Source organism: Heliangelus exortis, chromosome 1 (assembly GCF_036169615.1).
Source record: "Heliangelus exortis chromosome 1, bHelExo1.hap1, whole genome shotgun sequence".
NCBI classification, from domain to species: domain Eukaryota; kingdom Metazoa; phylum Chordata; class Aves; order Apodiformes; family Trochilidae; genus Heliangelus; species Heliangelus exortis.
The window spans coordinates 89,882,118-89,900,572 of record NC_092422.1 but is presented as its reverse complement, the minus strand read 5'-3'; the positions used below and the strand labels follow the sequence as shown (position 1 = coordinate 89,900,572).

The following is an 18,455-nucleotide window of genomic DNA, read 5'->3' as shown; positions in this document are numbered from 1 at the left end:
AGGCTGAATATCGGGAAACAGCTGAAAATACTTACGGGCTAAAGAGATCATAAGACTGAAATGTTATGCTGAAAGCAGCGATTAAAAAATAAACCATGCTTGTTCCTTGTTTTTTTTCTGTTATCCCTTCCTCCTCCTCTCCCCCTTGTACTTATTATGTCAGTACTGATGTAGAAGAAAATATTTGATTTGGCTGTGGTTTGAAAGGAGGAGTTACACGCTGAGTGACTAGCTGATACAAGTTTGCTGTGGGTGGGGAAAAACGGCTTTCTTTTTCTTAGCCTTTGTTCATTTAAAGGCTTACGACTTGCATGAGTTTTAATGTAAAGGAACTTTATGCTACTGTATCTTTTTTTAAAGTTATTGTCCTTTTTAATTTCATTTTTTGTCTGCATGTACTATTTTTTTGAGCATGTGTACGTTTCTGTTATATACTTTTGTTTGCTCCTAATGGCAATATCTAGCAAAAGCAACACTACTTCAAACATTTTAAAATATTTGTGGGGTAAGTGAATCGTGTTTACTGTTGGATTAATATATCCCTTTTGGTGTTTTAATTATAATGCAGGATTTGCTTGTTACTTTTATTTTAAAATACTTTTAAAGCCTGAAAGTAGTTGGGTGGTGGTGTATGGGGGAAGTAGTTTCTGTGGGAAATTTTTCTGAAATAATTTTTACTGGATGGCCTTTACAATCAGATTCACACAATTAAAAAATATTGCTTATTCTTTCTTTTTAATGGTGAGAAGGAAGGCTTATTATACCGTTATCTTAATTTTGTTTTGAATGATGTCCTTAAGGGAAGGGAACCTGTATAGTGAAGAAAAGGTACTATATCTGTCTCTAAATGGTTAAATGATTATATTCTTTAAGTGTTTTCTGGCTTTCAAAAGGATGATTGTTTTCCATCATATAAATAATCTGTTCTGATGAATTTGTGATGATTATTAGTGTATCTCTACTAATTTTAATGCAAATAAAAAACTTTAGTAATCTACTGAAGTTTTTAATGCATAGGAAGTGTTTCAACAGAGACCTACTCAGACTTCTGTGTGACAATTTCAAGAAATGGTTCGTGAAGTAATTCAGTCTTCATGATGTTTGGTTTCTGTTCTAATTAATTTAATTTTTATGCCATTAAGTAGTTTTTGATGAAAAATTACTTGTGACACAAAGCAGGAAGTGTGTGTGCGTATGATTTAACTTGAGAAATGAGTACATGAGTCATCCCACTGTCTTGAGATTATTACTCATATTAGTAGATTTGTATTCTAATAATATAAAATACTTCTGAGTATAATGAAATTAACAGTTCTAAGCATTGTTACCGAAACTTTTAAAATAAAATTAGTAACTTTTTCAAAATTGATTTTTTTGGTAGTTCAGCATGGGTATAATAATAAATGAAGCAATATTTACTCATTTAGGTAGTTGTACCTTATGTTTAGCTTCCAGTGCTCAAATATCTTGTATCTATGTGCTGTATGTGATTGTGTCCATTATTAGGAAGCCACAGTCATCTCCTAAACTGCTTCTCAAAGATTGTAGCTGAAACTGTCACCTCTTGGAACAGGTAGCTGAGGCAAGAGAAGATGTTCCTATGTGCCTTGTAAAATCCCTTATATTTAACTAGCAAAAAAATCTGTGTTGGACCTGTTAAACTTGCCATGTATAATAAGGAACACCTGCAACATGGGATGCTCAGCAGTTCTGCAACTGAATTTGTCAGCTGCATGTTGGTTTCTGTACTGACAGAAACAGAACTTTCTGCCTTGCTTGTCTAACTGTCCAGTTATTAGAAGGAAGCTCTCTCATAAGTGGACTTTGTCACTGTTGAAACTGAGTCATTAATGCCTTGTAAAATTCTAACTTAGAATTCTTGAAAATCAAAACTTCATGACTTGACTTATTCATGAATACACATGTGCACATTTATATGCCTAACGTTATATTTTAATTCCACAGGTTGAGAGATTATTTTAGTTAATGGCATGGTACAAAATACGTTTTCTTCTTTTTTCTTACTAGTGAATTGTTTGCTAAGCTTATGGAGCCCTATAACTAATTAAAGGCAGTGTTAGATCTCTGAAGGTGTGAAGTATATCCGGAAAGTTTTGTGTTAAGTCTTTGACGTTTAGGTTCAGAGTTAGAAATTAATCACCATAACATGACACTTTTTATTCCTGTATTTGTGATCCAATATTTCCATCTCGTCAAATATTTTTATTCTGTAATCAGGGACATTTATCTTGATGAGACTCATGTATATATTTCTAAGCTTAAGATGGGTTAAACTTAACTCCTTTATCTATGTACTTTTGAAGTAGTAGACTCCGTGAGAATTTCTGTAGTCAATATTGAATATCCATAGTGAAGTATTATTCCCTTTAAAAATTCTAGTTATCAACTAACCTTGAATAATATCAGTTGTAGTTTTGTATAACATATGGATTTATTTAGTTTGGAGTTAAGGACTCCCCCTAAACAGTTGTTTACACATTATAGAGTCAGATCACATCTTACAGAATTTTAAGATTCTTCTATTGAACTATTTTTTCCCTTAACAGGACTAATAAAATCTTGTTCTGTTTAATGATAATATCAGATTCCTGCTTTAACACTCAGGTGACTTCTTGAAAAACTTTTGGTTGCATTAGTTTTTGATATTGTAAATATTAAGATCTATTGTTTATAAAGCAAAATGTGAATTCCAAGTGCATTTTTTTCCTTTGCTTTAGGTGGTTGTCATTTTGTTTGAAATACTTTTTCTCATTACAGGCCAAGGTCATCAAAACACAGGGAGGCCAGAAACCAAACCTGCTGACTCTGAAATAACAATGTAAGAAAAAAAAAAATTAGTTAGTTTCAGTTATTTTATGCAGCAATTAAAATGAGTTCATGCATCTGTGACTTGCTGCTTGCTGTTTGGTAGTTGCTTTGTTTACATTGTTTACATACTCTTCAGGGTATAGTTCATGCTAAAATACCTTATTAAAGTTGACAGAATTCTGGTTGTCATGAAGAGCCTGAGTTATTATTTGAAAACTAAATATTTTTCTAAGTTTGGTTGAATTTTTAGTAAGCAAAGACATAATTTTAATAACCTCTGCTTAAAAGCTGTTGCCCAAAAGCAAGTCACACAGTGTAGCTGTAAGAAAAAATGTTTCCTTTACAGCCAAAGATAATGGCAATCTTCTTCCAATTGTTACATTAAAACTTACACCACAACATAACTCAAGTTCTATCTTATTTTCAAGGTCTCTTTGTACTAGTTCTGTTCTTACTAGCAAGTAATTTCTGGAACTTCTCTGACACTTCATATGCTTACTAATAAGAGATTTCACTGCAAGGAAATAATTGCAAATCAGTCTCAGAACATTACTTAAAAAGACCTTTAGTTGTTTTTAGACTTCAATTTTCACTTAAATCATATTGAAACCTAATTTTAAGCATCTGAGTACTCCCAGTAGAACGTGTTCAATGTAAATGGGTGTGATGGTTTGGAGCCAAATTAGTTGAGATAAAAAAGCACTGTACATTTTATGGACAAAATTTATGCTTCCATTTGTTACAACTGCAACATTTTAAACAAAGTTTAACTAAAGATATAACTCCTTGCAGTGATGCTGGGGTCAACATGCTCCCAGACAGGCTTGAGGAAATCACTGCATTTATTGGTGATTCCACATGCCAATGTATTTCCTTCTCTAGTGGATATCTTAGGACTAAAGAACTATTGCTGCTGATTTATTTGTAAGGTGACTGAGGAAAGTTATCACTTGCTCTTCAAGGCAAGCTTAAATGGAAGCTTTCAGTGGTTTACCCTGAGCTGCAAAATTAGATGAATGAAGTTCTGACTGTACTCGTTGGAGGACATAAAGTCATGGACCCTGCTGCTGTGCACAAACAGAATCGTTTGTTTGTGTGGTTCACTACACATATATAATTTCTCAATATCTATTGTTTTATGTTTTACATTCTAAAAGTGTTCAGTTCAGTAGTATTGTCAAAATAGTACATTTTGATTATATAAGAATGCATTAACATAAAACCTTATCTAACCGTTCCCACTGCATGCACCTGGTACTGAAACCATAATATTCTCCAGGAGTCAACTTCCTCCGTTCCCAGCAGGATCAAGCAGCCTTTTAGGCACCTCTATCCCACTCAGCTCTGTTTGTTCTCCTGTTGTTTTTCCACATGTGCTTTCTTATTCATATGCTTCTTCAGGTAGTGTTTTTTGGGTGTGTTATTAATGACTAAAAAAAATGAGGATTAAAGCAAAATAAGCTGTTCACACTGAAATAGGAAAATTTCCATTCATAATAATTTTTAAAGTCAGATTTCTCACATACAAGAATCTAAATCTTAAGGAAACCTGGGAATTGAACCTGATTATCCCTTGACCTAATTTAAGTGTGTGTGACCACAAAACCTACCATCTTTTAGTCTATATTTACTACAATTCCTTTGGCTTTCCATAACTCTTTTTGAATACTACTGTAGCTGTGACAGTTGAGACTGTCACAGAAGAGGTCATCTGTGTTATTTATCAGAGTTGCCACTGAGCTCTTTAAAGGAGGAGGGAGGTTAGAATTCAGTCTGAGAATAAATCTGTAAAGTAACTGAACCATCTACAAAATTGCTTCTCTCACAGGGAAGTTTATTAGACCTATAAAAACCACACTCATTTCTCAATAACTGAACTGCTTTCTCAATTACAGTCTTGCCTCCATTTCAGTGATTAGTTGGTTGCTTGGCTTCCAAAAATCTAGGGAATCCTCTGATGCTGTAAAGAATTTATCTCAGGTGATAAATTTTTGATACCTTCAAATGTGGGGCAGATCTGAGTGTATATTAGCAGACGACAGTATAGTAGCATTGACTGAGCAGCAATCTTAGCATTGCAGATTTAGTATAGAGTTTTAGGCAGTACTTTGCCCTCTTCATTATGCTTTCTCTGTTCTCTGGTTGTGCATGGTGTTTCTGTGCATGGTGTTTCTGCTGCAGTACTGGAAAGGAAAAGCTTGGAAGAACAACTCTGTTCTTCTTTGCTCTCCCTGCTCCCACCATGCGTAGCTGCTACATGTATTTGATTTTAAACAGTGGTTTTGCTAAGATAAAGAATTTTCTATTTAGGAAAAGCAGGGGAGGAAGAAGACCCCTAAGCCTTTGGGGTAGGGAAGTTTTCTAGTCACCAATCCTTCTCCTGTATAAGGTCAACTCAGCTGAGAATAAGGTGGAGCAGATAAAAAAAGAAAACAAAATTGTACAACGACTGCTTCTTCCCTGGAGCCCTAGTGATTCCTGAGCCAGATGCATATGAACTATATGAATAGTATCATAATCCTTGATATTGTTATAATACTTGCTATGAATATTGTGAAACATGCCATAATAATCTCTAGCATGTAGGTAAATGTGATGTGGTTGATAAAAGCAAAGAATTTTCTCTTTCTTGAAAAGAAGATTACATATAAAGTACAGTACAATCTCATGATGCCATTGTCCTGTTATTTGTAGAGATCATCTTGATTTGAAATCTATCGAAGATAAATTCTTCTCTACTCTGCCACAGGTAACTGGAAATTCATTAGCAGATAGCCTTAAGTGTAAATGATTTGTCACCTTTTAGTAACACTTTCCAAACTGTTCATTCAAAAATCTAATGCTTCATGATTAGCCTGACTTTTATCAGGAGGCAAATACTCTGTGATCTGTACTGCTGTAGCTGGTACTTTTTGTTTCTTCTTTAAGACTTGACACTGGAAATCAGTGTTACAAAATTGAATGTAGTCACAGTATAACTTAGTTAAAACCATGAGTTAGTAACATAGTTTCCTTGTAAGAAACTACAAAAATCACTAGGAATCATTCAGAGATTTATAGTATCCCTTCCAAAGTTCCAACTAAATGTGTTTTCCTTTGTTTGATATATATCTTTAAAAATAATCAGAACATTTTGTTGAATGGCTGTTTTAAACACTCTAGAATTCATAAATTGAGAGTTGTCCTTCTGAGGTCTTATCTGTAATGAATGATGAGTATCCCAAAGTTCTTGAAATCATGGGGCTATAAATATCTGGTCATCTTCTTGCTGTTAATTTGGGGAAGTAGATGCCAGAAATTTCTATTCTGATTAATTATCTCATATGGCAAAACTGGATTCAGGAGAAGGTACAGCTTCTGCCTGTGCTTAGACACCCCTTTTTTCTTTTGAAACACCTATTTTTGTAAGACTAATGCATTAGTATTACTGAAAGTAACATTTTTAGCTGGCTTAATCAGCTTCATATGTTATGTAGTTTAACATTAGCTTAACATTAAATTAGTTTGTACTGTCCTATAATTTTACACTCTGACAGCATTACCTTGTTTCAATAGTTCTAGGAAATTAAAATGCCTTACTTTTTTCATTAGGTAATTTGTGCATTTTGGTTTTTTCTCTATCTATTTGTAGTTTCCACCCCCCCTGCCACTTTCATTTATAGCTGTAATTAGATCATGGGTTTCTTGTGTTTGTCCTTTTTGGTCAGTTGACAAGATGAAGGCAAAATAAAGTTACATTATGGACAAAGCCTAGTTTAGTTTACAGGAATACAATTAAATACAGCATTAGAGTAATGTTAAAAAAAACCTGGCAATTCAAAACCCCCCCATTGTTTACATTTTCCTCTAGCAACAACCTTGTGTTCAGCATCCCAGGCTTCAAATGTTAACATATGAGGTGAAAAAGGGGCAGTTAATGAAAAGCTTGTAAAATAGGATTACTTCATACTGAAATATGGTTGTGGCCTGTAATGCACAGGTGGGCCTCCTTGTTACTCTCTGTTTTTTTTGCTTAGGATTGCTGGAGTTGGTGTTGGAAGAGCCTCTTAAATAGTCAAATTATATATTTCTGCCCTGACACAATGATCTGCTTTCCAAAGTTAATCTTACTTTAGTGTTTTAGCAAATCAAGGGAATAGAAGTTCTTAGTTTTGCACCTGGTTGTCTTGATTTACGTTCACACTGCTGGAAGCTCCTGCCGCAGACTTCAGGAAATATCTGTAATGAAACACTGTAAAATAATGTGTTCTGAAACTTTCCAGCATTAACTATCAAGATAGATGGAGAGAAAGTGTGGGTGAAAGCATATAGTTATCAAGATTTTCAAAAATATTTGTACACCAAATGGAGTGTGCAAGTGTGGAAAAGCATAGGTCTGGGTTTTTTAGTTTTTATATGTAAGAAGGACTAAAATTATGCTTGAACTTCTTCTGGGACTTACTGTTTTCCTAAATATTTTAGGTGGAATTAATGATGTTGCAAGCACGAGTTCAATCCCTTATTTGTGAAGGTTGTATGGCCTTGATGAGCCAGCGGTGTCACAGTGCTGAACAAGCCTTTTCAGAATTACTGAGCATTCTAAAACCTTCAAACTTAAAGGTAAACTGAGGAGAATAACAATTTATTGAAGTAATTGAAGTTTATATTTTCAATACTTCGCTTCAGTCTTCCACCAAAATAGTCATTATTAATTGTTGCCTGTAATGTTGACTACAAAGAAGCTTACAGATAAGAAAAAGATTAAAAAGTCCTGATAGTAGCACAGGATGTGTTTTTGTAATGTTTGGTGTACATGTGCATTTCTAGATGCCATCTAAAAATATTTACCAAAATAATCTTCTTATAAGCATATATGACACACTTATCAAATACGTTATTTTCCAAGAAACTGCTGTCCATTGTCAGATTAACTTTTATTCATAATAATGTAGGATAAAAAGAATATCTATTCTCTAGGTCAGATAACTCGTTGATCTTGAATACTGTGAATTTTTAAAAAATATTGTACTGTAGTATTAAGTTTTGTGTGACAATGTGTGTGCATGTGTTGTTTCAAGTTCCTGTGTGCTACTACTATCATTTTTACTCTATTTGCAGCAACTGAATCTTCATATTATTAATTACGTTGTCATCATCTATGGACATGCCACTGCTCTTCTTGGAATAGGACAACCTGAGGTAGAACATAAACTACCATATTGCTTTAACCCAAAATTCTAGTTGTGGTAGTTGGCCAGCCATTTTTGTCTGTGTTTAACAGACATAAAATGGGTGGGGAATTAAAACTTTTGTTACATTTTAAGCCATGCAGTTTAATATCTGAGACTTAGATATTTAATGAGTTTGGATAAATTAAACTACCAACTAAAATTAGATTCTTAAGCATTAATGAAGTCTAGTCCATTATTTTTCTTTTATTTTGTTGTAATGTGGTTATGCCCTACTTTTTCTAACACAAACATTTCTGCTTACAAAGCAAGAGAAAGAGAATGCTGTTGTTTCTGGAAAACACCAAACCAGAATTGGGCATTGTTTGGTGTTTGTTTGGATTTTTTTTCCCCCACAGTATTTAAAAATACCTAATGTCCTGCAACAAATCTAAAAATGTCTGGGTGTTTGTAGCTCAGTAATTTAATTTCATTATTTCAGAGGGAGCCCATGTTTACAGAATAAATTTCTTTTTTAAAAAAGGGATGCCTTTGTGTGTGACCATAAAGTTGCTTAGTTCCCTTTACTGTTGGTAAGACTAATGAAAGAATAGGACATACTGACTCATTCTACTGGAGCAAGAAAAGGAGAGGAAAAGTGAAAAACTTCTGTCAGAGTAACACATATTGTTGTTTTAAATTTATTTTGAAGACACTGAAAAAGGCTGAAGACCAGTTTAAGAAAATAATTGAACAGTACCAGGAAGAAAGATTTGGTTGTTTGGCATATTATGGAATTGGAAATGTATACCTCAGACAAAACAGGTTGGTAAAAAAGAAAGCTTCAGTATTTGACACAGAAATTATTCTCAATTGAGAAGCTATGTGTGGGTGTTTTGTGGTTTTTTTTGTTTTTTTCTAATTATTCTTTGTTAATCACTCAATTCATACATCAGGGTGATTTATTTCAACTTAATACTGGAAGTCCCTGAATTGAGCAGAGTCCAGGGCATGAGGATATGACCAACCAGCACACCCCTGCAGTGAAGAACTCACAGGGGAAGTGCAAAAAAAAAAAAAAAAAAAAAAAAAAAAGAAAGAATGATCTTAGGGAAAAAATGTATCCTAAAGAAAGCTTAACTTGTCTCAACGCCAGGGAGTCTGGAGGGTAACCTTGGTTTCAGATAAGGCAGCTGCACAGTGAGTCGCTGGGGTTCCCTGGGATGGATGAAGAATAATATGTTCCTAAGCTAGCCAGACCAGTAAAGGGGAGAGAGGGGGATGTATATGTGGCTCAGCTGAACATGAAATGCAGAAACTGGACTAATAATGAACTGGATAACAAAGGGCTTGAGGCTAGCATGTGTTTTGCCAATTGAGGGTGTTAATGAAACAAAGACACCGGAGTGGAAAGAGTAGATGTGTTTTACTGGTGATAACTAAATAATAACTACCAAATCTGAAAAATACACAGTAAAGTCCCTAAAGCAGACAGATAGAAAAATACAGGGTAATGCATCAAATCCTTACTACATAAGAGTAAGGATAGTGATAAAAAGAGAGACATCACCACTCGCATACGTTACCATTATCCACATCAGCAGTAGCTGGGTAGCCAAGGTTGCAGTGGGGATTGGGAGAGCCCTTCCCAGCAAGAGGGAAAATCCTACACGGTGCATGCACCTGTAGGTGAGGGCTGCAGCCTTGTATATTAAACAAACCTACAAATCAGGATGACTTTGCATATTACACTATGCAGGTTCATCTCCTGACCAACCATGACTAGCACTTGGCATGGTTGGCAGGGTGTCTTTAACATACTTTCTTTTGAAGTGACAAGTCAGTTATTTTTGATAAATGATGTTTTTAATGATTAATAGAAGGATACAATGTCAATTATATCTCATATGCAAGAACGCAACCTCAATTATTTTTGCTGTTTCTGTACAAGGCAACTCTGGCCTGGGCCCATTGTCCAAGCCTCAACACTACCATACAAGGACAGGATTAATCTATAGGTCAACCCTGGCTTGGACCTATTGTCCAAGCCTTAGCACTACAGCACAGAGACTGGGAATGGGAATCACATATTGTATTGGCTGCCAGACCCTAACCCACCTGTTCTCTGGGGTCCTCAGTGGGAGAGGGAGAGAAAATAAGATGGGGAAAAAAAAAAAAAAAAAAAAAAAAAAAGAGAGAGAGTTGAGATAAAGACAGGGACATCACTTGCTAATTAGAAGTCACAGTCAAAATGGAGTCAACTTGAATAAAAATAATTTATTTTCTGTTGAAATAGAGTTGGATGGTGTAAAACAAAGTAATTACCTCCCCCCCATGCCCCATTTATCCCAGGCTCGACTTTACTCTCATTGCTGACTCCTCTATCTCCTTCTCCCACGAGTGGTGTAGAGGGATGGAGAAATGAGGGTCGCTCTGCTGTCCCTTCCTTCTCACACTCCTCCCCTGCCACAGTGTGGGGCCTTTCCACAGGCACAGTTCCTTCAGGGCACATGCACCTACTCTGGCAAGGGTCCTCCAATGTGGGTACCTGCTTCAGTGAGGTTGTCTCCAGGAGGTGCAGGGGAATCTCTGCTCTGTGCCAGGAGCCCCTCCTCCCCTTCTTCTTACTTTGATGCTTGAAGGTTTGTTTTTCACACTTGTTTTCCTTACTCCTCAGCCATGCAGTGTGCTTTGTTCTTTCTTATCCATGCTTTCTCTGAAGTGCCACTATCTCGCCTGATATGTTATGGGTTTGTAGGAGCCAACTGGAACTGAGGCAGCCCCAGCCTCTCCCCGCAGAGGGCATCTCTGTATCAGTGTTCAACATGCCACATAAACCTAGTACAATTCCAAATAAATAAGTTTGGTATTAAACATTAAGCTCTCCTCATGTGGTTACCTAAAAGCACCTGCTCAGAGAGTGTTGGACACAGGGGATTTCAGCTTCCCACTGCCACAGTGGGAAGCCAAATGCAGTCTGGGACCCAGGAGGTGTCTGCATGACTGTCCCAGAGATGTTCCTGTTGTTTCTCAGCAGTGTTGACCCATAGTGAGGCTGCATGTGTGTCCCAAAGAGGTGTGTAAGCACACATGACAGCACAGCTGGCCTCCCAGACTAACCTGGGCAGAGCAGCTCCCATGTATAGCACTGCCTGAACTCATGAAAGACAAGTATCAGTAGCAGAGTTCTCTGCCTCTTCCCTGGCTTATCAAGGTTGAAGGTCACTCATCAACATACGCATACTCTCACTCAGTACTGACACATACACCCACAATCATGGGTTGCTTGAATATCATCTCATTAATGCTTACCGATGGTGTCAGGAGGATGGAACCAGACTCTTTTCAGTCCTGTCTGGAAACAGGACAAGGGGCAGTGGTCCAAACTGGAACACAGGAGTTTCCATCTAAACATGAGGAGGATTTTTGTTTACTGTAAGAGTAACAGAGCACTGACTGGAACAGGCTACCCAGAGTGGTGGTGGAATCTCTGTCTCTGGAGGCATTCAAAACCTGCCTGGACTTCATCCTGTGTAACCTGCTCGGGCGGGGGGAGGGGTTGGACTACATGATCTCTGTAGGTCCCTTCCAATGCCTAATATTCTGTGGTTCTGTAATACCAGTGCAGGCTCTCAGCCTCAGACTCTGCGTCTCTTACCCAGACTGGCTAACAGGCTTACATATTGAATCTTTTATATTGAAGAGTCCTTAAACAGAGAACTCGCACATACTCTCAGTTACCATTTTTTTTCCCTTTGGATCATAAAATTAATCCTGAAAGTATTACATGCCATGTAGAAGTAATTTATGTATGATCTGAACACGCTGCATCTGTTTCAAATTTCAGATTTTCAGATGCGCTTGATCAGTTCATGAAATCACAAGCAATAATTAATCACAAGATTGTACCTGGAGTATTAACTTGGCCCACAACATATCATGTCATTGAAGAGACACAAACAGAGAATTTACAGGTATGTTAAAAAAACCAACCAACCAAACAAACAAAAAAACCCAAAAAACAAACCAAAAAGCCAAACTCAAATGGCCTTTCCAAAAACTTAAAGGTTGTCACCCCCCCTCTCTGCCCCTTCATTGTCAAGGCCAAAGGAAGATGGGAGGTGGAAGGGAGGTTTTGGCCTGGAGCACCCAGTAGAAGTGCTGCTGCTCATTGTCCAGAGTGGTGCTGTCCACCTCAAGGCCTGGTCTGAGGTGTCCCTAGGAATGTACTTGATAGTGTAACAAAGATCCCAGGTGAGGCACTCCCGAAATTCTGGGAAATGGTGGAAATTAGCAGACTATTTTTTGTCATGTTATCTGAATAATCTGGCTCATCATTTGGCAGTTGAAAACTTAGGATGTTCTCGTGCATTTGGATTTGACAAGCATATAAAACATTGGTCCAAGATAAACTTGCATGCAGGGAAGCTATGAGTATGCGAGAAGCTATGAGAAGCTGTGAGGCTGGTAGCAGTTCAAATGAACTTTTGAAAATAAAAGGGCAATCTTCCATAGCTCCCTCTAGAAAAGGGTTTTGATACTAATTGTCTGCTCCTCAAAATAGATCTGTGTTTTACTGCAGAGTTTCCCAGATGCTTATAAGTAGATACTGAATCTTTTCCTGGTTTGGACAACTTGTCTTACGTAATTTTGTGTTTCTCAGTTGATTTTAAAGAAACGCATTGAGGAATGCAAGTTTCCTCCAGAACCTGATGCAGTCTGTCGGTATCAGCAATGCCATGGTCACTCCAAAATCCAAATATTTTTTACAGACCCAGACTTCAAGGTAAATTTTTAGTTTCAGTGGGTTTGGAAAATAAAACTTCTTGTTTGGATGGTTTTTGCCCCCTTCCATGTTAAAGAGTTATCTGGAACACCATCTTATCCACTCTACTGTTGTGAACTATTTTCTGTTTGGTTTTTTTTTTAAAGAAGCTTTTTTTTTTTTTTTTAATATTAGGGTTTTATACGTTTTACTTGCTGTCAGCAATGTAGAGTGGAGTTTCATATCAGCTGCTGGAAAAAGTTGAAAACAGCAATGTACAGTGATAAAAATGATAAGGTAAGAGCTGTGTCAGACTATAAACTTTTTTTAGTCAACATGATAGCATTCCTTTGGTTTCTGATAAGTGCAGTGCTACAGCCTCTTGTCGCAGTTGCATGACAGTGGCAGGAGATTGGAGAGATGAGTGTCTTCCCAAATTGTCTGACATGTAAGTATGGATAAAGCTAGGTGTTGCCTACAGAAGAACGGCCTGTCTGTGTGAAGGCTTGTTATGCTTAGCTTGTTTGTCTTCTGTCATTTATGTCCTTCCATATGGAAGTTTTATTCCTTCTACAGTCTTGCTGTTTAAGCAGCAGTTTGACATTGAGTGTGTCTAAAAGCATTTTACAAAGTACAATGCATAAGCAGCCAGTGTAAAATGAAGGAAAATACAAGAAGAGTATGACCTCATAAAAGAATATTCTTGAAGTTAACTCTTGAACATGAAGTTAGAGGAACAGAGGCTTTGCCTGTATCTTTGGGAATAAAAGTTCTGTGCCAAAGAACTAGGATACTTTTGATTTGCAGTCCCTGCCAAGTCAGCTGTCACTTACTTTCCTCATCCAGTAAGAGTTTAGAACTGTGCTAGCATGAATTACCTGGGTTACCTCTGATTAAGAGACTGTAATCTGTATAAGAGAGTAGATTTTGTGTGAATTTAAATGTCTTTGTTGTGTGCATCATTTTCTCTTACAGGATTTTCTTCAAGAACTGTGTTTCACTCCTGACTGTACAGGCCTTATTTCAAAAATAGCTATTTTCAGTTCTTCTGGTCTGGTAAAATGTGAAGTAAGTGTTATTATCAAATATGTAAGTAATCTTAAAAATATTTACTCTGGTGAAGGAGGTGTGGTGAAGATGAGAATGAAAGGTGTAACTGCAAACTAGTCTTAACTGCAAAATCTGGGCATTATTGAGGAATATTAACTACCTGTTCTCTTCTTATGTGTTCTGGTGGAGCAGGCATTACATCATGGTATTGGTTAGAATTGTCCTGTATGGGAACTGGAATACAAAATTTGTTTTGTATTTAACTTACGTGAAGTGAAAGGAACTGTTAGTTTAACTAAGAGCTAATCTTGCTAAATGAAACAATTGTATTGGAAGAGTGCTGTTACCCTCTACAAAGTCATAGGAAGATGGATACTTCTTCTCAGAGTAGTATTGGCCTGTGAGAAGCAAAAGCAAAAAAAAAAAAAATCTGTGAAGTTTGCCTCCTGCCCATTGGTAAAGCAAAACACTGTCTAGTCTTTCCTAACTTTGTGTTATCTTTCAACCTATTGTTTCTGTAGATAAAGATGTGTTGCTATATACTAATCTGTCTCAGTAGAAAATAATTTTAGGTAGACATTCATGAAGCTTACGTAGGCTGCAGTATCTCTTGTAGTATTACTGTTTCTGCTTTCCTAAGCATTAGATGCCCCTGGGTTTTGAATACAGCAATGTTTCACTGTAACTCAAATTTAATTAATTTGATGTCACTTATTTTGGTAGTTTGAACAAAAAATCCCAAAACCCAAGGAACCACCAAGAACCAGTATTAAACAGAAATGTTCAAGGTAAGCTCTCGAATATTAAAACTAATTTGAATCAATTTGAGAAAAAACAGATTATTCTAGGACTGGTTTACGTGGCTTTTTAAGAATTGCTGAAATATCACAAATACTTTGGAAAGCTAATCTTGCCCTTTGCCTCTGATAAACTAAAAAGTGTGGTAAAAAATTATGATCCAATTATAAAAGCATTTCAATTAACTTGTAAAAGAAGATACAGAGCTACAGGTTTGTAACGAGCACAGGAGGGCATTTGCTGGTATTGCTGAATAAGTTATTAGAAGTTCTTTAGTGGTCATACACTTGTTGGCAACAACATTTTCAGTTTGGTCACAGGAAACATTTCAAGTATAGAGCATGCGAGGTTATGCAAATCTGATTTCTCATATCTCTGTATTGGGGGATAAATTGTCCATTGCACCAATTTGAACCAATAGTTTTTTAATATAAATTGCAGAAGTCATCTTTAAATCTTTATGCCTGAAACCTAATTTCATTGTGAAATCCGTGGGCAGGGACTTAATATGTTAATGGAAAGTTTACTTGAGGACTCTCTTTACTTTTTCTTCTGATACATGTCTTTCATTTGTGCTAAGAGACTTAATCAATTTGAATGCTAAAAGAATGGGTGTCTGATATGCTTCTTAACAGACTGAGTATCTTAATTATACGTACTGTGAAAGCTGAGTGAGAATACCACCCCATTTTCAGTCTGAGGTTGTAAGCATTGTTCTAGTTCCTTCCCTCATTAGAGGGAGGAAACTCGGCAAGATTTTTAGCTGCATGGGAGAGGCATAAGTTTAGCACCAGTGCTACTCAGTATTTACCATCTAACCAATTTTGTGTGAATGTTTAGAAATTAAAAGTAGAAATGGCATCTAATGATGCTATTTCAGTTGTTGATGGACATACTTTTGGCATAAATGAGTTTACACTTTTTGGTCGAGGAAGGTTATAAATAATGAGGAATCATGCTGAAAATTTAAATGAAATTTGCTTTTTAAAAATTAAGGAAATTAAAATCTTCATAGAATCATAGGATGTTAGGTTGGAAGGGACCTCAAGAATCACCTGGTCCAACCTTTCTAGGTAAGACCATGGTTTAGATGAGGTGGCCTAGCATGCTGCCACACTGAGTCTTTGAAGTGTCTGGTGCTGGGGAACCCACCACTTCCATGAGGAGAGTATTCCAATGTGTCTGACTGTTCTCATAGTGAAGAAAAATTTTTTGGTGTCCAATCAAGATCTCACCAGGATTAATCTGCATCTGTCATTCCTTGTCTTTTCCGTGTAACTCCCTGTAAAAACAGTCACTGTCTTCTAGGTAGCCACCCTTTAAGTACAATAAGAGTACCTAGCACAATAAGAGTACCTGGCAATAAGGTCTCCCTTAAGCCTTTGTTTTCTCCAAGCTGGACAAACCCAGTTCTCTCAGCATTTCCTCATATGGCAGGCTTCCCAGTCCTTTAGTCAACTTCGTGGCCCTTCTTTGGACCTTTTCCAGCCTGTTTGTACCTTTTTTGTATAGCAGGGACAGGAAATGAACAGTGTTCCAAGTGTGGCCTGACAACTGTTGTGCACTTGGAACAATGACTTTTTTTAATCTGTGCTGGTGATGCCATTGTTGATGCAATCCAGCAGCATCCTGTTGGCTTTCTTTGCCTCTGCAGCACACTGTTCACTCATATTGAGCATATGTCCATCAGGATCCCTAGGTCCCTTTCCACAGAGCTGCTCTCCAGCCAGGTGGATCCCAGTCCTCAATTATGTATGTTGTTCTAAATGCTGAGCTATAAATTAAGAAAAAAACCTGTTGTATATCAGTTAATCCTAATGTAGATATCTTTAATGCAAGTAAGAATTAATACATCTTCAGGATATTCGTACACTTACTTGATTTTTATGAAACTTATACAATTTTGTGGTCTCTTAACTTCTAAATGAAAACTGGCTTTATTTGTGCTTTTATTTTGCAAAAATATTTTGTAGGAGAATGGAGCTTATAGCTGTTGTAAGATGTGGAAAATGACTGAGATGTGCCTAACTCCATTGCAACATCTCTGTGTTAGGCTCACCACTTAATTGTTTCTCTTCAGTCTTAGAAAGTTAAAAATGAAACAGGAAAAAAAGAACCGAAGAAGGCGTGCACGAGAAGAGGCACAGATTTCTGCTAAAAACAAAACAGAAGAAAGCCAGATGGGAAATGAACCATCTCAATACAGTGATCACCATGGTATGTGGAAGTATAAGTTATTGTTCAAAGTTACCACAAGGCAGCATAAATAGCGTTCTGAATGTCCTAAATGAAATTATAAAATAGTAATACTGAAAATAGCCCCCTCCCCCCTTGAAGACTTGCAGTTTTACTTAAGATTGCTTTTATTTCAGTTCTGTTACTAATTTCTAACTAACTGTAAAATTAGTGCATGTTACGTATTACTGTTAGTATGTGCTTGACTTCCTAGCAAAAAACCTTTATGCTTGCTTCACTGGTTCACAAAGCAGCAGCCTGAATAGGGCAAAGGCTCAACTTCCAAGTTAATCTATTTAAAAGTGGTTTCAGAAGAACCTTTATGCCCAGCATGTTAGGATGTCGCAACAGAAAAAAAGCAAAAAACTGCATCTTGGATAAAGAAAAAAAGACAACCTGACTGCAGAAGCTGCAGTGACTTGGAAGGTGTATTTCAGAGGAAAGGGAAAAATAAAATTCTTGAACATACCAAGTATGTAATCAGCTAATGCTTCAGCTTTTGTGTTCCAGTTACACTGCTCTTCAGTGTTCTGTATTTTAGAGTTGTACATTTCCACTGACTTTCTTACTGTTTCAGGATACAATGCACACAAAAATGTGTGTTTGGTTTTTCTGTGGGTTTTTGTTTGTATTATTAACTTTAAAATAGTACTCACCTCATTTCTCTTGTATTTTTTCATATTAGATACTTGCAGACACTTTTTGATCTTATAGATGCCATTCTAAGAGTTCTCTAGAACCCTTGCTTGTTTGATGGCATATCCTGTCACTTTCTCTATAAAATGCTCTCAGGTGCTAATATTTTTTTTTCTTAACCGTTGTTAGGGAGGGGTCCCTTCCATTAGCACTGCAGATTACTGTTGCTGCTATTGCAGATTACTCCCTGTGATTTATCTTAAAATCATGGTCAGCTGGCTTTGTGCTGTTCTTTTTAAAGTCTAGGCTATCTCCTTTCCTGTGGCTTATCTTTAGATGTGGTCCTCGGATCCCCTGCAGGTTACTCACAGACATATATGTGATCTGGCTGCCCCAGATGCCCTTAAAACCTCTAAGAATTAAAAACGACTGGTGCAACAAAACCACTCACTTTGCAGCACTACAGGTGAAGGCTGGGAAACTGATGCAGGAATATGACAACACAGAACAACTTTATCACAATTCTGCAAAAACCTGTGTGTTGGTGTTAGCCAACCTTTTTAATTTGTCCTGAGTTAATTCTGCAACAAACTTGAAGTGTTGCACGTCTTTGGAGACAAGCAATCTATTACCCTGTTTTTTTTGCTTGGAGAAATTTCACAAGGAAGTCTTTGAACAGGATATCTGCTTTAATCTCCCTAGTTGTCTGAGAGGTAGAGAGGCCACTTTTGGGGAGAGATAGCAAAGGGGTTTTTGTTTTATTAGCAGCCAGAGCTACCTTTAAATAAGAACAAATCTGTTTATAAATGAGAGAGGAATGCAAGTGAGAGGAACATGTGTTTTTGGCACATTTGTAACATACAGAGGTTTTTAATGCAGACTCCTGCAGGATAAACTCAGGCTTATACCTGTAGAGTTCCTTGAATCTGCTAGTATGCTTGGAAGTGTTTGTGTTACAAAGCTTAGGTTATTCTAAGTGTAACATGTAGTGCTTT

The 18,455-nt window shown here is 36.8% G+C and overlaps 1 protein-coding gene across 4 annotated transcripts in view; it reads left to right on the top strand.

Annotated features, from left to right (window-relative positions):
* TTC3 (tetratricopeptide repeat domain 3) overlaps positions 1 to 18,455 on the top strand; it is a 61,055-nt gene that overhangs the window by 21,067 nt on the left and 21,533 nt on the right. For 3 of the 4 annotated variants that reach the window (XM_071753225.1, XM_071753217.1, XM_071753234.1), the window contains 11 exons: positions 2,779 to 2,839; positions 5,524 to 5,578; positions 7,291 to 7,428; positions 7,927 to 8,007; positions 8,689 to 8,801; positions 11,824 to 11,950; positions 12,640 to 12,762; positions 12,937 to 13,038; positions 13,717 to 13,809; positions 14,515 to 14,579; positions 16,670 to 16,806. In XM_071753225.1, the coding sequence (XP_071609326.1) occupies positions 2,779 to 2,839; positions 5,524 to 5,578; positions 7,291 to 7,428; positions 7,927 to 8,007; positions 8,689 to 8,801; positions 11,824 to 11,950; positions 12,640 to 12,762; positions 12,937 to 13,038; positions 13,717 to 13,809; positions 14,515 to 14,579; positions 16,670 to 16,806 (1,095 nt within the window). Of the gene's footprint in view, positions 1 to 243; positions 506 to 2,778; positions 2,840 to 5,523; positions 5,579 to 7,290; positions 7,429 to 7,926; positions 8,008 to 8,688; positions 8,802 to 11,823; positions 11,951 to 12,639; positions 12,763 to 12,936; positions 13,039 to 13,716; positions 13,810 to 14,514; positions 14,580 to 16,669; positions 16,807 to 18,455 lie in introns of those variants that run through there. The other variant, XM_071753242.1, reaches the window with a different exon arrangement.